A 17,036-nucleotide genomic window follows, 5' to 3' on the forward strand; every position below is an offset into this window, starting at 1 on the left:
CTAAAAATGGGATTTCCAGATCTAGCAACTGAAAATGCAGATGCTCAGTTATATTTAAACTTCAGACCCGGTGTGGTGGCTCACGCTTGTAATCCTAGCACTTTGGGAGGTTGAGGCAGGCAGATTGCTAGAGCTCAGGAATTCAAGAACAGCCTGGGAAACATGGTGAAATCCTGTCTCTACCAAAAATACAAAAAAATCAGCCGGCCGTGGTGGCACGTGCTTGTAGCCCCAGCTACTTAGGGGGCTGAGGCAGGAGGCTGAACCCAGGAGGTCGAGGCTGCAGTGAGCCAAGATCGTGCCGTTGCACTGAAGCCTGGGGGACAAAGTGAGACCCTTTCTCAAAAAATAAAAATAAAATAAAGTAAGTATGCCCCATGAAATATCCGGGGTATACTTACACTAAACATTATTCCCACTTCAAAAATTTAAATAATTTAAAATTCAAATTAACTGGGTGCCCTGTATTTTATCTTGGTGACCCTAGCTGAGAAGCTTAGGAACACACCTCTTTTTGCCTTTGTGGATGACCCACACCAGTCTGGAAGCCAAGTCTGACTTCCCACATCCTCCCCTGCCTCTGGCTTAGCTCCAGTTTACCTGCCTATGAAATGGAGTCACTAGCCTCTGCCTTACTCAAAGAGTTTTGCAGAGAAGCCACGTTAAAATTCCTGGTCATGAAGCCCTAAGCTGCATACAAAACTTCCCTGAGGCCCAGCATGTACTTCTGTAAGATGGATAGGAACGTCTGTCCACAGGGTTGTGGTGGGGGATTAAATGAGATAATGGATGCAAAGTGCCTAGCATACAGTCAGTGCTTAATACAAGCTGATCTCCTTCCCTCCTGTCCAGCTGCTGCAGCCCACGCTCTTGCCCCCGGGGATTACAAACCAAGCACCTCTGTCATCTCAGGGTTTGACTACTGGCCTTTTTGATCTTTTCCTTGAAGCGGCAGCAGCCGTGGGCTGACACTCTTCACCTGACTTCACCTTTCTCCAAAATCCCTAGCAGCAGTTCAGTTCCTTATCTACACTTCTCACATTCCGGATGAGGGTGGAGGAGGATCAAACTTGCTTTGATAGCAGACATTTGCAGATGCCAGCCAAGGCGAGCGACCAAGAGCAGGGCCCTGATGCCATTTGCAAACAGATACAATGACATCATGAAGAGAATATAAGAAAACCATCCTGACTAGAGGAAGCCTAGGCTGGAAGTGGGAGCCTCTCCTTTGAAGTCTGTCTTTCTCCCTGCTTGCCACCCAGCACAAATGTCCAAGGGGGACTCTGCAATGGAGAAAGAGGGCTGAGCTCCTTCCCTGAGAGCCAAATCTTCATAAATTCTTTCTGACTAATGAATTTCCCCTCCTCCACTCCACAATGAAGCTCAGAGAGCTTAAAAATCTGCCCAAGGTCACCCAGTGAGTCAGGTATGGGTTCTACACAATTCAGTTGCCTGTTGAATAAGCTCAGTGAGAAAGAGATCCCAGGGCACATATCAGGTGGGTATGCTCACAGCAGTGGCTGCCCCCACTCATTCCTCCCACGTTCCATCCGTGTCCATCCACTTTGGGTGTTTCCAAAAGTGAGTGCAACTCACCTTCGTCCAGATGCACGAATTGCCACATAGTCCAGTCCCAAGTCAAACGAATGGGATTCAGGGCTAGCCATAGCCTTAATTTATGGATGCCTGACTCCTGTGTTAGCACAGACACCTGTGACCCACCTTACCATGCAGTACAAAACAGCCAGCCACACATCCTGCAAAGTATGCAGGAACCCTGCAATAGGTGACTGCGTGGAGAATTGCTCAGCTACCGCCATCTGTTTGCATTAGACTAGCATTTGCAGGGGCTTTGCTTACAAAGCTTTATTTTCTTAGCACCAAAGACTTAGAGACCTGACATCATTATGTGGCTGAGGTAAAACAGGCTGTTCCTTCTGCCCTGTGAGTCCTGCTGTAGAATGTTGAGCATTCGCATACCTGGACTGCCTCATCTGTGCCAGGCAGGTGAGAGGAGGGATCTGCTGGCCTCGAATTTATCCCTAATGTTTTGCAATCTCTTTTGAATCACAGGCTTCTTTGTGAATCTGATGGAAGCTCCAGCTCAGCTCTGTCCAGTAGAATTTTCTGCAGTGATGGAAATGTTCTGTCTGTGCTCTTCGACATGCTAGACAAGCCACATGTGGTTTCTGAACATTTGACACGAGGCTAGTGTAACTAAGAAACTAAATTTTAAATTCTATTTAATTTTAGTTAATTTAAATGTCAATATTCATACGCAGCTAATGACTACTATATTGGACAATACAACTGTGGATCAGCAGTAAGCAAAATTTTTCTGTAAAGAGTCAAAAAGTAAGCATCTCATTGGCTTTGCATAGGGTCTCTGTCACAATAGCTCAACTCTGCAGTTGTAGTGCATGAAAACAGCCACCGAACAGATGTCAACAAATGGGCATGGCTGTGTTCCAATAAAACTTTATTTACAAAAACAAGCTGCTGGCTAGATTTGGCCAGGATGGGCCTGAGTTTACTAACACCTGCTACATATTCTCCCTAGAAAAAGATACACCTATCCTCAGAGTTTTTGTCCCTAATATCATAGAGTTTACACATCTCCTGTTACCCAACTATAGACCCTGCTCATAATTTCCAGGCTGGAGTATCTGTTTTCACGGGGCTCTGTGAATGTACCCTCAGATCTGCTCTGCTTAATGAGAAGTGGTTGTGCCCCTGACAGGGCAGTGTGGTCAGGGACCAATGGGACACCCTTTTCCTCAAGCCTCAGGTAGGCCTGGGCCTCAAAGATCCACCAGGACTGAGAAATGAGGACACCATGAGGGCCTACGGCCTGGCCAGGTCCCCCATGTGTCAGTCACTCCCAGCATCTCTGCTGGTACCTCTTCTAGTGTCCCTGACCCAGTCTCCTTTTCCCTGGCCCCAGGACCCAAATGCAGTCAGTGTCCCCAAGGCCAACCTATTATGGAAGGAGCTAATGGCCAGAGAGACTTTAGGACGCTTCTCTAGAGGCGTCTCTTAGTGAGGAGCTTGTTGCTCAAACTTGGAGAGAATTACTTTGGATTCAGGGTCAAGGTGAAAGTATAAATAGGAGGACAAAAATCACAGGCTTGATGCTGGGAGGAATTGTTTTGTTTTGGTTTTTGTTTTTTTGGACAGAGTCTCGCTCTGTTGCCCAGGCTGGAGTGCAGTAGGGCAACATCCATCTCCCAGGTCCAAGGAATTCTCCTGCCTCAGCCTCCCAAGTAGCTGGGATTACAGGCGTGTGCCACCATACCCAGCTAATTTTTGTATTTTCAGTAGAGATGGAATTTTGTCATGATGCTCAGGATGGCCTCAAACTCCTGGCCTCAAGTGATTCACTCACCTTGTCCTCCCAAAGTGCTGAAATTACAAGGGTGAGCCACCACACCGGGCTGAGAACTCATAATTTTTAAAAAAGAAATTAGGCTATTTCAGGAGTCCTCACTTTAAGGACAGGTCAGTGTTTGTCAGGAACCCTCAGTTAAAGTGAAATAGAGTTATGTCCAAGCCCTCAGCAAAAGGCAGGTAGAACTTTCTCAGGAGCCTTCTCAGCAACCTTTAGTTAAAAATAATTGAAGCCTTCTCAGAAGCCCGCAGTTGCTCACGTTAAAGCATCAAACCATTTCCCCTATATCCCTGCCACCAGGGGTGGTTTTTGCCAAGGAGGTAGAACTTGTCCTCTTTATGCATTACACCCCTGGCCAAGACAGGGAGTATCTATTTCCATATTCCTGTAGTTTCGTTCAAGAAAGCATCACTTATTCTTTAAGTCTTAAACAAAGGCAAAAAAAAAAAAAAGCTTTTGGATAACTGGCATGCTTACTAGGGTATTATGTCATTACTGTTATTAATTACCATTAACAGTCTTAAAATATGCCTATTAATGATCTTAACACAAAATAGCAGTGCAGGTCTTAGCCAAGAGCAGCATAATTACCTATTAATGAGATGTAAATTTCCCAGGGAAATGACAGAGATCTAGAGTACCACCTTCTGAACTAACATAATAAAGTTAATAATAATAATAGTGTATAATCTGAAGATATTAGTGTTAATTTGAATTCTAACACCATATTTAAACAGACTGAGAGAAGTACAAATTATTTGCATAGCGCAAACCAAAAGCCCCTAATCCATGCTATTAAGGAAAAATCAATTGTTCTCCTCTGAATGATATCAAACTGACTCTTGGCAGTCACTATATGGTGTTTTTAGCTGCTTATTTTATTTCTTTTACTTAGGGTTTATATCTCTTTTATTTTCAAAAACAACCTGAGGTACCTTATACAATGAAGCCCAATAGAAAACAGAATTTAAAAAATTAAAGCACAATAAAACCCAGTTAAAGGGTACAGAGACATAGATGTTACCAGGCCCTTAGGATAAACTACTGTAGACGAGCTTCGATTTCAATTCTGTTTCCTGGGAACCAACAGGGACAATTTAAGTAACTGAGTTACTGGTTAGTAACCAGCCTTGTTAGGACAGGCACAAGCTCTGAGTCTGAAGAACACTTCACTGCAACTGTGAGTGATGCAGTCCTGCTCGTGGCTATTAGGACGTCATATCTCGGGCTCCTAAGGCCAATGGGGAAGGCACCTACCTTCATAGGTGGCGTGGAAGCCTTGAGCACTGACTGCATAGTCGCTGATGAGGCGCAGAGAGAGGGTGGTGGCCGCACTAACAATGGTGGCTGGCAGCTGAAAGCCTGTGAGTCTGAAAGACAAAGAAGTGGATTAGGGAGAATGACCCCCTTGGGAAACTACACATCCACAATGCATTTATTGAGTGCCTGCTGGATACACAGTGCTGATCTAGGCACATAGAGGATGTTCAAAGACAAAGTGATTCTCAGCAGAGGTGATGAAAACCAGCAGCTTTCCGCCACAGAAACATAGGAAGTGACTCCCCCAAAGCCATGGTCTAATCCCCAACCTGGAGGCCTGTCTGCCTCCTTTGTGTCTCCTCTTTTTTCCTCTTCTGATTTCTTTTCCTCTCTCTTCTCTTTGTGACTGAGGTCCTGTGAGGCTCTGGGTAGAATTCCCCATGAGTTTACACTAACAATTGCCATAGACAATATTTATTCACGTAGTAAGGGAAATAGAGCCAACTCTAAGTAGAAGAATGAGGATGCTTCTTATCACAGACTTTATTCTTTCAAATGAATGTCTACTGCTTTTATAGAAATGAGTGCCTATTAGTTTTTAAAGAAAGCAAAAAATAAAAAACCAACACAATCTAGAAATAATTATTCCTGACAGTTGACATACAAAGAGATAGCAGGATCAATAGATGGAATCATATTCAATGAAATAATTTCATACAAATGGAATCAAACTGTGCATGCTTTTAAAATTAAAATGTTTAAATTTTCTTTCTGGAATTTAACTGAATAAAAGGAAACAGGTGTGACACTAAAGGAATTGTTGAGCCTGAAATAATATGCTTTTAGCACAATATAATCATTTTTAAAGATTCCTCTGAGGAAAAAAGATACCCCTGAACCCTTAGGAATACATTTAGGAAAGACCTTGTCCACTGCTGGGCAACCATGCATGGTGACCCTCACAGGGATCTAATTGTGCACACAGGTGGTAGTCAGGTGGCCAGTCTCCTATCCACCTTTGTCCTTAACCCCCTCTAAGCCTCAGCCTGCCTTACCACATCCAGGTAGGAATATGGGAGGAAATTCAAGGTCTAACTTTGTCCCCATTTTTAGGTATTTTGAAATATATGTGGTTCTCCTGGATGCCGCTGTATACCTCCCATTGCTACATAGTATCTTGATGCCCAGGATGTCCACTGAAAGGCATGAGTATTGGGCTCAGGCGAGTTAAATCAGATATTTGTTAACAGCCACTGTGAAAAGCCTTATGCTATATGAAGCCCTTGTCCTTCTGACCATCCTAATCTTGTGGGGTTCATGTTAACTCAGAATAGACTCAAGAAAAAGCAAGGAAAAAATGATCAAATTATGAAGCAGGTAACCAAATAAGTTTCAAGGGCATCTTCTCTTCAAATATAAACATAGCCAGCAAAAGATCCCTACCTCACTCCATATTCATATAGTCTCATTCATCAAAAATGTATACATAAAATAATAAAATCATACATATTATAAGGAAACAAACTTTGTTTAATCATCTTATGCTGGAGAAAGCCCTTCTAAGTAAGACACGCAGAGGACTCTCTTTGTACCTATTTGCCTGTCAGTCTTCCATGGGAGCTGTCCATGGCTTGGAGTCCTGATAGGTACTCCACCTGCCCACTAGCCACAAAGCTAGGTAAATGATCAATCATGGCATACTACCCCTAATTTTTTATAGACTTGTCCCAGGTATGGGGAAGAGGGAAGAGGCCGCACCATCCAAGCAGAGTCATTCTGACTCCTTCCATGGGATATAATATACAAACTCTGAAAGCCTTTTATTTTTGGATCTTAAACCACTACAATATAAGCTTGAGACTCCCAGCAGCCTTTTTATCATCACACAGAGACTATCTGTTTTAGAGAGAATGTTATTGCCACATAGATATAAATAAAAGCTGAGCAGTGGCAAGAGAAGAGAAACAGAACCCTAATGATATGTTTTTCAGATCCTTAATCCACGTAGTGAGATCTAGCTCTTCAATGCCCAGTTACGTAAGCCAATATTCTTTCTTTACTTTCTTTTTTCTTAAACTAGCTTGATTTGGTTTTCTATCTCTTGAATTGATTCAGTACTAATGGATACAACATGAAACCCCAGAGGCCTTAAACGAAAATATTGATTAATAACTATGTGAAAATTAAAAGCATGTATGGGTGGCAAAAAAAAACTGTAAAAGATAATGAGAAAAGTGCAAACTGAAAGATTACGAATATGTGACAGGAGGAGGATTCGTATTTATAACCTAGAAAAAGTATTTACAAATCCATAAGAAAATGGCAAACAGCTAGGAGGAAAAGAGCAAATGATACAATACAAATTAACGATATACCTAATTAATATAAAAATGTGAAAACTAAATCCCCAAGACTCATTTTTCACCTATCCCGAGTTGGCAAGGGCTAAGGAAAACAGATCCCGCACTTAGCAACAGGATAATAAGGAAATACTACAAATTATACACACGGATTGGATACATTAAATGAAATGGGCACAAACTTGAAAAGCACAAACTACCATAAGTTTCCCAATATGAAACAGATCATTTGAATAGCCCTATAACTATTAAGGAAATTGAATTGGTAATTTTAAAATTCCCAAAAAAGAAATATCCAGGCCCAGATGATTTCACTGGAGAATTTTGCCAAACAAATAAAGAATTAGCACCAATTCTAATCAAATTTCTTCCAGAAAAGAACAACAAACACTTCCAAACTCATAAGGCCAGTATTATCCTGATACCAAGCCAAATACAGTACAAACAAAGAAAAATGAAGACCAATATTTCACATGAATACAAACACAAAATCCTAACAAAGTATTGGCAAGGAGAATTCAGCAACACATAAAAATATTTATACACTATACCCAAGCGGGGTTGATTCTAAAGATGCAAGTCTGGTTCTACATTTGAAAAATCAATCAGTGTAATCTACCATATTAACAGGCTAAAGGTTAAAAAGCATATGACCACATCAACTGATGCAGAAAAAGTGTTTGACACATTTAAATACCCATTTCTAATTTTAAAAAAATTTCAGAAACCTACAAATAGAGGGTAACTTTCCAAACTTGATAAAGAACATCTGAAAAAAAAAAATAGCTAACATCACACTTAATGGTGAAAGACTGAATGCTTCTCCCTTAAGATTGAGAACAAGGCAAGGATTCAACAAATCAATTAGAAAATCAGCGAAAGACATGGAAGAGACATTTCACCAAACAAGACATATGTATGGCAAAGAAGCACATGAAAAGATGTTCAACATCACTAGCTTTTAAGGAAATACAAGTTAAAACCATGAAGAAATATTACTACATATCCATCAGAACAGCAAAAATAAAAACACTGTAGTCACAATACCCAATGATGGTGATGATGCAGAAAAACTGGATTCCTCATACAATGCTGGTAGAATGCAAAAACATGCAGCCACTCTAGAAAATGGTTTGGCAGTTTCTTAAAAAGAAAAGAAAAGAAAACACATACACTAACTATACAACTCAGCAATTTACTCCAGAGAAATGGAAATTTATATCCATTATACCCAAAAACTTATGTATAATTGTTCATCGCAGCTTATTCCTAATAGCTCAAACTGGAAACAACCAAAATGTCCTACAGTAATAGATGAATGACTAAACAAACTGTGGTACATCCATACCACAGAATACCACTCAGCAATAAAAAGGAATGGACTATGAATACATATAGCAACTTGGGTGGACCTCAAGGGCTTTAAGCTAAGTAGGGGGAAAAAAGCTAATCTCAAAAGATCACATGGCATATGATTCAATTTACATAATATTCTTGAGATGACAAAATTAAAGAGATGAAAAACAGATTAGTGGTTGCCAGGGATTAGGGATGGTAATAGGAAGGGAAGTGGATATGACCATAAAGAGGTCGTATAAGGGAGATCTTTGGGTGATGGAATCATTCTGTATCTTGATTGCAGTCATGGTTAGGAAGCTGCATGTAATAAGATGACAAGTATATATACACATTGCACCAATGGCAATTTCCTGGTTTTGAGAGCATGCTATAGTTACATAAGATGTAATTATTGGAGGAAACTGGGAGAAGGGTACATGGGACCTCTCCTGTGAATCTATTATTATTTCAAAATACAAAGTTTTATGAAAGGAAATCTACCATATTGACTTCTGATTAGCCCCAGTCTTGAGAATGCCTCCTGATTCCTCTTCTATTTACTGTTCTTAATATAAGAACATGTCAATCACGATGTTATCATACATACATATATATATATATATATATATATATATATATATATATGGCACTCTTGCCTGTTCTGGAGGCTGCCTTTCATTGCCTTGCTGGACACATACACTCTTTCCCTATGGTACATAAGCCCTGGGTCTGGGGAGTAACAGTGCAGAGATCTACCTGCCTTGTGGCTACCCAAGACCATGCTTCTGTCTGTAAATTTCCCTAATAAAACACCCAACAAAAAATTAAAATGTTCAAATATTATATCTATGGCTCCTGTTATATTGCTGTTGGACAGTACCCCAGTCCTGCATTAGATCAGACCTACACTCAGACGCTCTGGATTGGGCTTTGAGCTTGGTCTTTCCCAGGCCCCTCACTCCAACTGCTTCCTGTCTACTCCAACCCATATTGCACCCTCCCATCCCCCACCAGCACACTGACTGCAGCCATGCTGACTACCAGAACCAGAACTCAGAACACAGGGCCCCCACTAGCCTATTCCTTGGCTTCCTGTTGACTTGCCCATGCACCATTGCCCTTTCTCTCCCTTCAAATATTCATATCTGTTTACAGACTGGCATCATCCCACTGGACCCTATGCATTAAAATAGTAAATTGTCCCCAGTGAGGCCAGACCTATATCCAGTTCCCCAGACTCCATCCTAGCCAGCTCTGGTTACCTCTACCTCCAAGCGGGCCCAATTCACAGCAGGTGCAACTTGTCCCTCCCCCATGTCTACTAGAATTATGCCCTTGGGTGCCCCTCCCAGACACTCAGCCTAGGGACCATCCTTTCCTTCAACAACATAGAGCCTCATGGAGGAATCTCAAATCTCACTAGGGCTTCTCTCATGAAGTCCTCTCTGAGAATGATATTCCTCTCACTAAGTAGAAATTGTTGATTTTATTCCCCAACTTAGTTCCAGGATATCTTTGCATTGCAATTAAAGATTCCTAGACCCTAGTTTCTTGGTACTACATTGACATAAGCTGTGAATAGCTAATGTACACTGTCAAGAAACAATTACAGTTTTTATCACTTACAATATATGGAATTGCAGCTTACTAAGCATTTTCTCTAATCAGGTATTTACCACTGCTCTGCTCCTTCCCAGGGTTGGTAGATAAATTCTAGCAGGGAGGATTCCTCAAAGGCACTAGCTATGGCTGGGGGAGGGGATGGGAAATTGAATCTCCTCAGCAGGATACCTGAATCATCACTCCCCCACCCACTCATCTTCGAGATGGATTTTAGACACGCTAATGACCCTGCAGTCAGGAGGAGCTATGGTGTTGCATGACAGAATGAGCAAATAAAACTTTCACACTTTCCCATCTTTTATCTGACAAGATTAAATACCATATTGAAAGGAGTGAGGTATCCTTCAATAGTGGGATCCAGAGTTAGTAGAGAAATGAAGTAAAATGATGGGCAATGAAGGCGAGAGTCTCCTGTTGCTATTGGTTATCCTCCCTGAAGACTCTAAAATGTGCAGAAAACAGCATTTTGCAAACAGGTGGCACAGCCAAGCATGTAAAACAATTCTCATTTTCTGCTTTACATCAGCCTTATTGTCTTCCCATTTCCTCCAGTGCCTTTTCTTTGTTTTTGCCTTCCTGCCAAAAGTAACTCAGAGTTTTGAAAACAGGATGGCCAGGACCCCATATACTCCTCATTTCTCAGCTCGGAATCTATCCACAGCCTCCCACTGTTCTCAGGATTAAAGTCAGAATCCCAAATGAGGTTCACAAAGCCTGCATGGCTTGGCTCTGACAGGTTCTCTGCTCTGTCTTCCTGCCTGGCTCCAGCCCCACTACTCAGTCTTCTTTGGTCAAGGCCACCCCAAGGGCAAGGGAATTGGTCAGCCCAAAGTGCAGGCAATAAGGCCATGAATTTCCTGTTGGGAATTGGAAATCAATAATAAAATGGACTTTAAAAGTTCCTTCAATTTGCCATGCCCCATCTTCAGGGTCTTTGCACTTATATCTGGTTCTATTTACACTGTCTCCTATTTAGAACACTTTCTGACTCAGGATTTAAGTAACTCTTTCTCATCATTCAAATCTTATCACAAGTGTCTCAACATTACTTCTAGAAAGATGCATTCCTGACATCTTAGACCAGTCTATTCTGCATGCTCATAGGTCCCAGTGGAAATCACTGGTATGGTTCACCTTGCATTTCCAGCTTTCCTTCTAGACACAGAGTAGAACAGCACCTCCCAACCCTGCTGAGGTCAGGTCTGACCACGACACCGGCATGGCCAGGGAAATGTGGGTAGCAGTGAAGGTCACTGTTGCCAGGAGGAAGCCTTGAACAGCCTGTGTATCTTTTGCTGAACTCCCTTCCCCTTATCCAAGGTCAGTGATCCTTGGACTCTGTCAGCCATGGTCTCTGAGCAACTCCCCTAAGCAAAGAGCACCTGCAAACCTTTTTTGAATCTGCAGCATGAGCAAGAAAGAAATTTTTGGTGAGTTAAGCTGTTTCAATTTGAGGGTTGTTTGCTGCCACTATGTTTTCAATTGTAGGTTTTGTTATTACCATTCAGGTATGGTGAGGCCAACAGATCAGAAGACATTGCCACTGAAAAGATACCCACAGTTTCCTAGAGGAAGGGGCATACTACGCCATGCAGGGCCACAAGCATGTAGGAAGCTCCAGGGTCAGTGACAAGGCAGAGGAGCCTGGAAAAATGTGGGCAAGAGCCTTTATTGGGGTTTTCCCAAGAAGGAATGGGCAAGATCAGGTAAGCAGCAGGGCAGGTTTAGGATTGCCTAGTTTGAATAATTTCAGAGGGCACCAAGGTGTGTGGACCATCCTTAGTTGTCTGATGTCTGGCCCTGGGTAATTAGGGCAGGGAGATAGTAGATAAACAATGAGATCTCAATAAAGGAGGTAGAGGCCAGGCACAGTGGCTCAGGCCTGTAATCTTGGCACTTGGGGAGGCCAAGGTGGGAGAATCACTTGAGCTCAGGAGTTCAAGACCAGCCTGCACAACATGGTGAAACCCCATCTCTACAAAAAAAAAGAAAAATTTAGCTGAGTATGGTGGCTACTCAGCTAAACTTGTGGTCCCAGTACTCAGGAGGCCGAAGTTAAAGTATCACTTGAGCCTAGGTGTTCGAGGCTGCAATGATCCGTGATCACATCACTGTGCTCCAGGCTGGGCAAAAAATACAAACACACACACACACACACACACACACACACACACACACACACACACACGAGATCCTGACTCAAAAATAAATTAAACTTAAATTAAAAATAATAATAATAAAGGACTTAGTTGTGCTCTACCCAACTGGGATGATCAGTTAGCATACAGAAGGCACACTTCTGGGAGAGCTATTTGCTATTTTAGGTCAACAAAGCCCCAAGATGGCAAAGCATCAGAAAATACAGACAATTAAAAAACCGTGATTAGTGCACACAGCGTTACTTGACCTATTCTGACTGATATCTCTTTTCTTCTTTTCTTTATTAGCACTTACCATAATTCCTAATTAGATGCTTATTGGGGTAGTTTTCATTAAAGTCTCCCTGACTAGATGAAAGTTCCATGAGAGCCATGGCTGAGTTTGTGTTGTTTACCTTGCGTGTGTATTTCTCAATGAATGGATGGATGGATGAATGAATGAATGGCAGATTATTCAGTGTTTTTCTAGAAGCAGCCACACAGTCTTAGGTAACTCTGATGCTTGCAGTATAGACCACAGGAGGGAGAGACATCTAGACGCGGACTAAGTAACACTTACTGATGAGGCAAATCCCCTACATATCGTGAAATGAGGCGAGATAAAAGGACAAAGCAGGCTGCTTTGAACACCTCCTTCTCTTCCTAATCATCCAAGAAAAAATAAAAGGGTGGGAGCTTTTATTTTAAAGAGGGTATTAGGCTGTGTGCAGTAGCTTGTGCCTGTAATCCCAAGCCTTTGAGAGGCTGAGGTGGGAGGAATGCTTGAGGCCAGACGTTTGAGACCAAACTGGTCAATATAGTCAGATCCTGTCTCTCCAAAAACTTTTAAGTATAGTTGGACATGGTGGTACATGCCTGTAGTCCCAGCTACTAGGGGAGCTGAGGCAGAAGGATTGCTTGAGCCTAGGAGTGTGAGGCTGCAGGTGAGCTGTGATCATGCAACTGCATTCCAGCTTGGGTGACAAAATGAGACTGTCTCAAAAATAAATAAAGGGGGCATTTATTTATTTAAATAAGGAAGAGGGGACAGAAGAAAATGCTGAACTGTACACAAAGGGACTCCCCTTCTAAGCAGAAGGACTTGAACTCCTCCATCAGAATTTGGCTTGGATATGACTGAGCTTCCTGCCTTCAGGTGTCACTGAGGCCTTGAGCACATCAACAATTGACCAGTGTGGACTGAGACCTGAGTGTCTTCCTGGAATGCGGGGTCTATGTAAGACCTTGCTTGGGAGAATCCCAATAACGGCTGAAGTGAAATTCTTCCCCTTTATGCACAGGATTCAAAGTCAAATTGTTTTTAATGGAGGGATATGACATTTCTTCCACTCAAGTAAAATGTTTGCAAATTCCTACCCATGGAAGCAAAAGCTCTTTTTCTTACTCCAGGAGTTAGTGCCCATGTTTGAGAACGTCAAGGCTCTCACGTTGACCAACTACTGACTTCCTCAGGCTGGGGTCTCTTGGCTTTGAGGTGCCAGGCTTGCAGCAAGGAGACCCTAAAAGACCCCTCACCCTATCGGGTGAGGAACAGTTGAAGAAAGTGAGCATGTCTAGTCTGGGGTCCAACAGAGTTGGCAAAGGGGAGGATGAGAACTGTTTCCACATCCCTGAAGGCCATGCTTGAAACACCAACGTCCTCATGAAATGCTTGGCAAGGAAGCAGGACCACAGGGCAGAGGCTCCAGAGAGAATACCTGGGCTCTATGTACAGAAGAATGCTGGCATTTGCATCTACCAAAGGGATGAATGTGCCACTTCTCAAGTTCAATCCGATTTTAATCCTGCAAATATTTACTGAGTGCTAACAGGTCTCAGATGCTGATCCTCAGAGAGAGGGAAGAACACACCAGGTTGAATCTTGGACTAAGCTCATTAGGAACATGGTTTTGCTTCTACCAGTCAGAGAACCAATGAGAAAGGCAATAATGAAACTCTAATCTGAACAAACTCCAACCTGGAATTCCAGAGTCTATTAGTACATTAGGTTGACTCCATTACTGGAGTAAATGTCAATCTTGATTCCTGCTTGATAGAAAAACATAGGAGATAGGGAAAGATGGAAGAATTAGGCTTTGTCCAAATGTCTTCCAGGCACATGGAACTTTCTGGAACTATCTGGAGTAGGGCTGCTGGCAAATCAAAACACTATTTGCTAAACCTGTCAGTGTGACAAATGTTGCTTACATTTACTCTTTTATTCCCAAGGTCAAATTGGCATGTCTTTTTTCATATCACTGTTTGATGTGCTAACAGCCTTAAATGAGAACAGCTTTTCAATAAAAGCCCAGTTTGCTCTACTACTATTTTTTCCTCCATAATTCTATATTAGCTGGGCTCTTTAAGATTGTCTCTGTGCTGCCTCAAGATCTGGAGAACGATGTGATAAACCCCCACTTTCCATAACTTTCCGAGGATAGAAGCAGAGCCCTGAGTTGTCCTTGAGTGAGTGTTGCTGGGGCTGGTTCTCTAGGCCTCAAGTGAAATAAGAGATCTGGATCAGCTCGAAGGACACAGTAATCAGGAATGTCAGAGATGGACAGCCCCTTGGGTGGCATGGCTTGAGGCTTTGCCTTGCACTACCTGGCCTGCCTTTCTTTCTACCTCAGCTCATGGCTCTCTCTCCTTTGGTCTTTCCCCTCCACCTGCACTGGCTTCTTACACTGTCCTTGAAGATGTCACATCCCTTTCCATCTCAGGGCCTTTGCACATGCTGCCCCTAGGGCTCTGTGCCCAGATGTCTCCCTTAGCCACCCAGGCCTCCTCCACTTTACCTTCCCCCGCAACCCTGCATTAGCTTTTCAGGGCTCAGTTTCAGCATCAATTCCTCTGAGAAAGAGTTTAGGGATCCCTGATAAATGTCCTTAGAGAGCAGAACACTTCTACTTTGTAACATTCATCCCAATTATCATGAATTGATTTTCTTATTGAATTGTGATATATCTGTCTTTCCTTCTTGATGGTAAGTCTCTTGGAGGCAAAGATTATCTATAGCCTTTTCACTACATCACTAGTACAATATGGAGTGAATAAACAAAGGCTTTACTATGAGAAAGCAGACAGAAAAGGCCTGTTATCCTTTGGAAGGCCAGCTTACAAGCATAACCCCTGTCTGGCATCTGGGAACCAGGGATTTCAGGACAGTTCCCTCCATTTCCAGTACTTTCAAGAGAGGTCTAAACAATTTGCATAAACATTATGGTTTATGCTGAATATCTGCATTCCATCTGGGAGCCTAGAGTTTTGGTATGCATCAGGAAGAGGGCCTAGGTAATCAACTCTGTGGGAAAACCTTGGGCAATGAGTCTCCACTGAGCTTTCCTGGTTGGCATTATTTCATATGTGTTGTCACAATTAATTGCCAGGGATTTGAAGCATGACCTGTGTGGCTTCGCCAGAAAAGAACTCTTGGAGGCTTATGCCTGGTTTCTCCCAGGTGTCGCCCCAGCATGCACCTTTTCCCTTTGATGATTTTACTCTGCATCCTTTCACCATAATAAATCATAGCCATGGGTGCAAATATATCCTGAATCCTATGAGTCCTAATAAATCATGGGGGTGGTGATGTGGACCCTCCCCCCCAACACAGAGGGTGGCAAATGAATACAATCAGATTTTTCTGGCAAGCACCAAAACTAGGTTATTTTTCAAAGCATGTTTCTAGAGTGTTCATCAGTTACACAGAATTGGGAAATGCTGGGTTAAACAAAGCAAGGATTTTTCAGAAAACAAATAAAAAATAAAATGTGTAGGAGGACTTTAAACAAGCTAAGTCAATGTAAATCTCCAAGGCTGGAATAGATTATGTAACAGATCCCAAACCCATTAGATTATAGCCCCTTTTCTTCTTAAAGCATCCTGTGGGCTGCGGTTCTGTGGAACCCTCTCTGGGAAACAATATGCCCAGAGAAGGCAGGTTATGGAGCTGAGGCTGCTGCTACGTCAGCCAGGAGGCTGCTGACACTCCCTGTCTTAAAAGTTCTGAAACCCAGAGTGACCAAAGGCCTGAGCTGCCCCAAGATTTGGAGAACCATGTGATAAGCCTCCACTTCCGAGGGTGATCTACTCATGTCTCTTCTTTGCAATCTTAAAGGGCCCAACTAATATAGAATTACCCAGGAATAAATAGTAATATAGCAAATTGGGCCTTTATTGAATGGTTTTCATTTAAGGCTGTTAGCACGTCAAATAGTGATATGAAAAAAGACATGCCAATTGACCTTGGGAATAAAAGAGTAAATGTGAGCAACATTTGTCACACTGACAGGCTTGGCAAATTGTGTTTTGATTTGCCAGCAGCCCTACTCCAGACAGCAGCCACTAGTTAGATACATAAACCATTAACCTAAAAACAGAACTATCATTACAGGCATCATCTGGTAATTTGCAGGTAATTGATGGACATTAGTCATAATCACATACTACACACACACACACACACACACACACACACACACACACCATACATCCCTACAAACACATGTTTTCTCTGGTAATTCCCCTTTGCATTTCATCAAGAGCTTCTAAAACTGGGAAACTTGGAAAATCTAGGCTTTTTGTGCCTTTCTATATATACATCACAGACCCCTTTATTTTTAAAGCATCTTGTGGGCTGGGGTTCTGTGGAACTCTCTTTGGGAAAGGATATGCCCAGAGAAGGCAGATCATGGAGCTGAGACTATAGCTACGCTGGCTACAAAACCACCGACACTCTGTCTTCAAGATCCTGAAACCCAGAATAAGAGAAAGTCTAAAGAGATGGTTCTCGGCCGGGCGCGGTGGCTCACGCCTGTAATCCCAGCACTTTGGGAGGCCAAGGCGGGTGGATCACGAGGTCAAGAGATCGAGACCATCCTGGTCAACATGGTGAAACCCCGTCTCTACTGAAAATACAAAAAATCAGCTGGG

At 42.5% G+C, this 17,036-nt stretch overlaps 1 protein-coding gene across 4 annotated transcripts in view; it reads right to left on the reverse strand.

Annotated features, from left to right (window-relative positions):
• CSMD2 (CUB and Sushi multiple domains 2) overlaps positions 1 to 17,036 on the reverse strand; it is a 617,682-nt gene that overhangs the window by 494,962 nt on the left and 105,684 nt on the right. For all 4 annotated transcript variants that reach the window (XM_032246841.1, XM_032246839.1, XM_032246837.1 and 1 more), the window contains one exon: positions 4,646 to 4,758. In XM_032246841.1, coding sequence (XP_032102732.1) covers positions 4,646 to 4,758 — 113 coding nt within the window. The remainder of the gene's footprint in view (positions 1 to 4,645; positions 4,759 to 17,036) is intronic.

Source organism: Sapajus apella, unplaced genomic scaffold, assembly GCF_009761245.1.
Source record: "Sapajus apella isolate SASKATOON/1434 unplaced genomic scaffold, GSC_monkey_1.0 scaffold62, whole genome shotgun sequence".
NCBI lineage: Eukaryota > Metazoa > Chordata > Mammalia > Primates > Cebidae > Sapajus > Sapajus apella.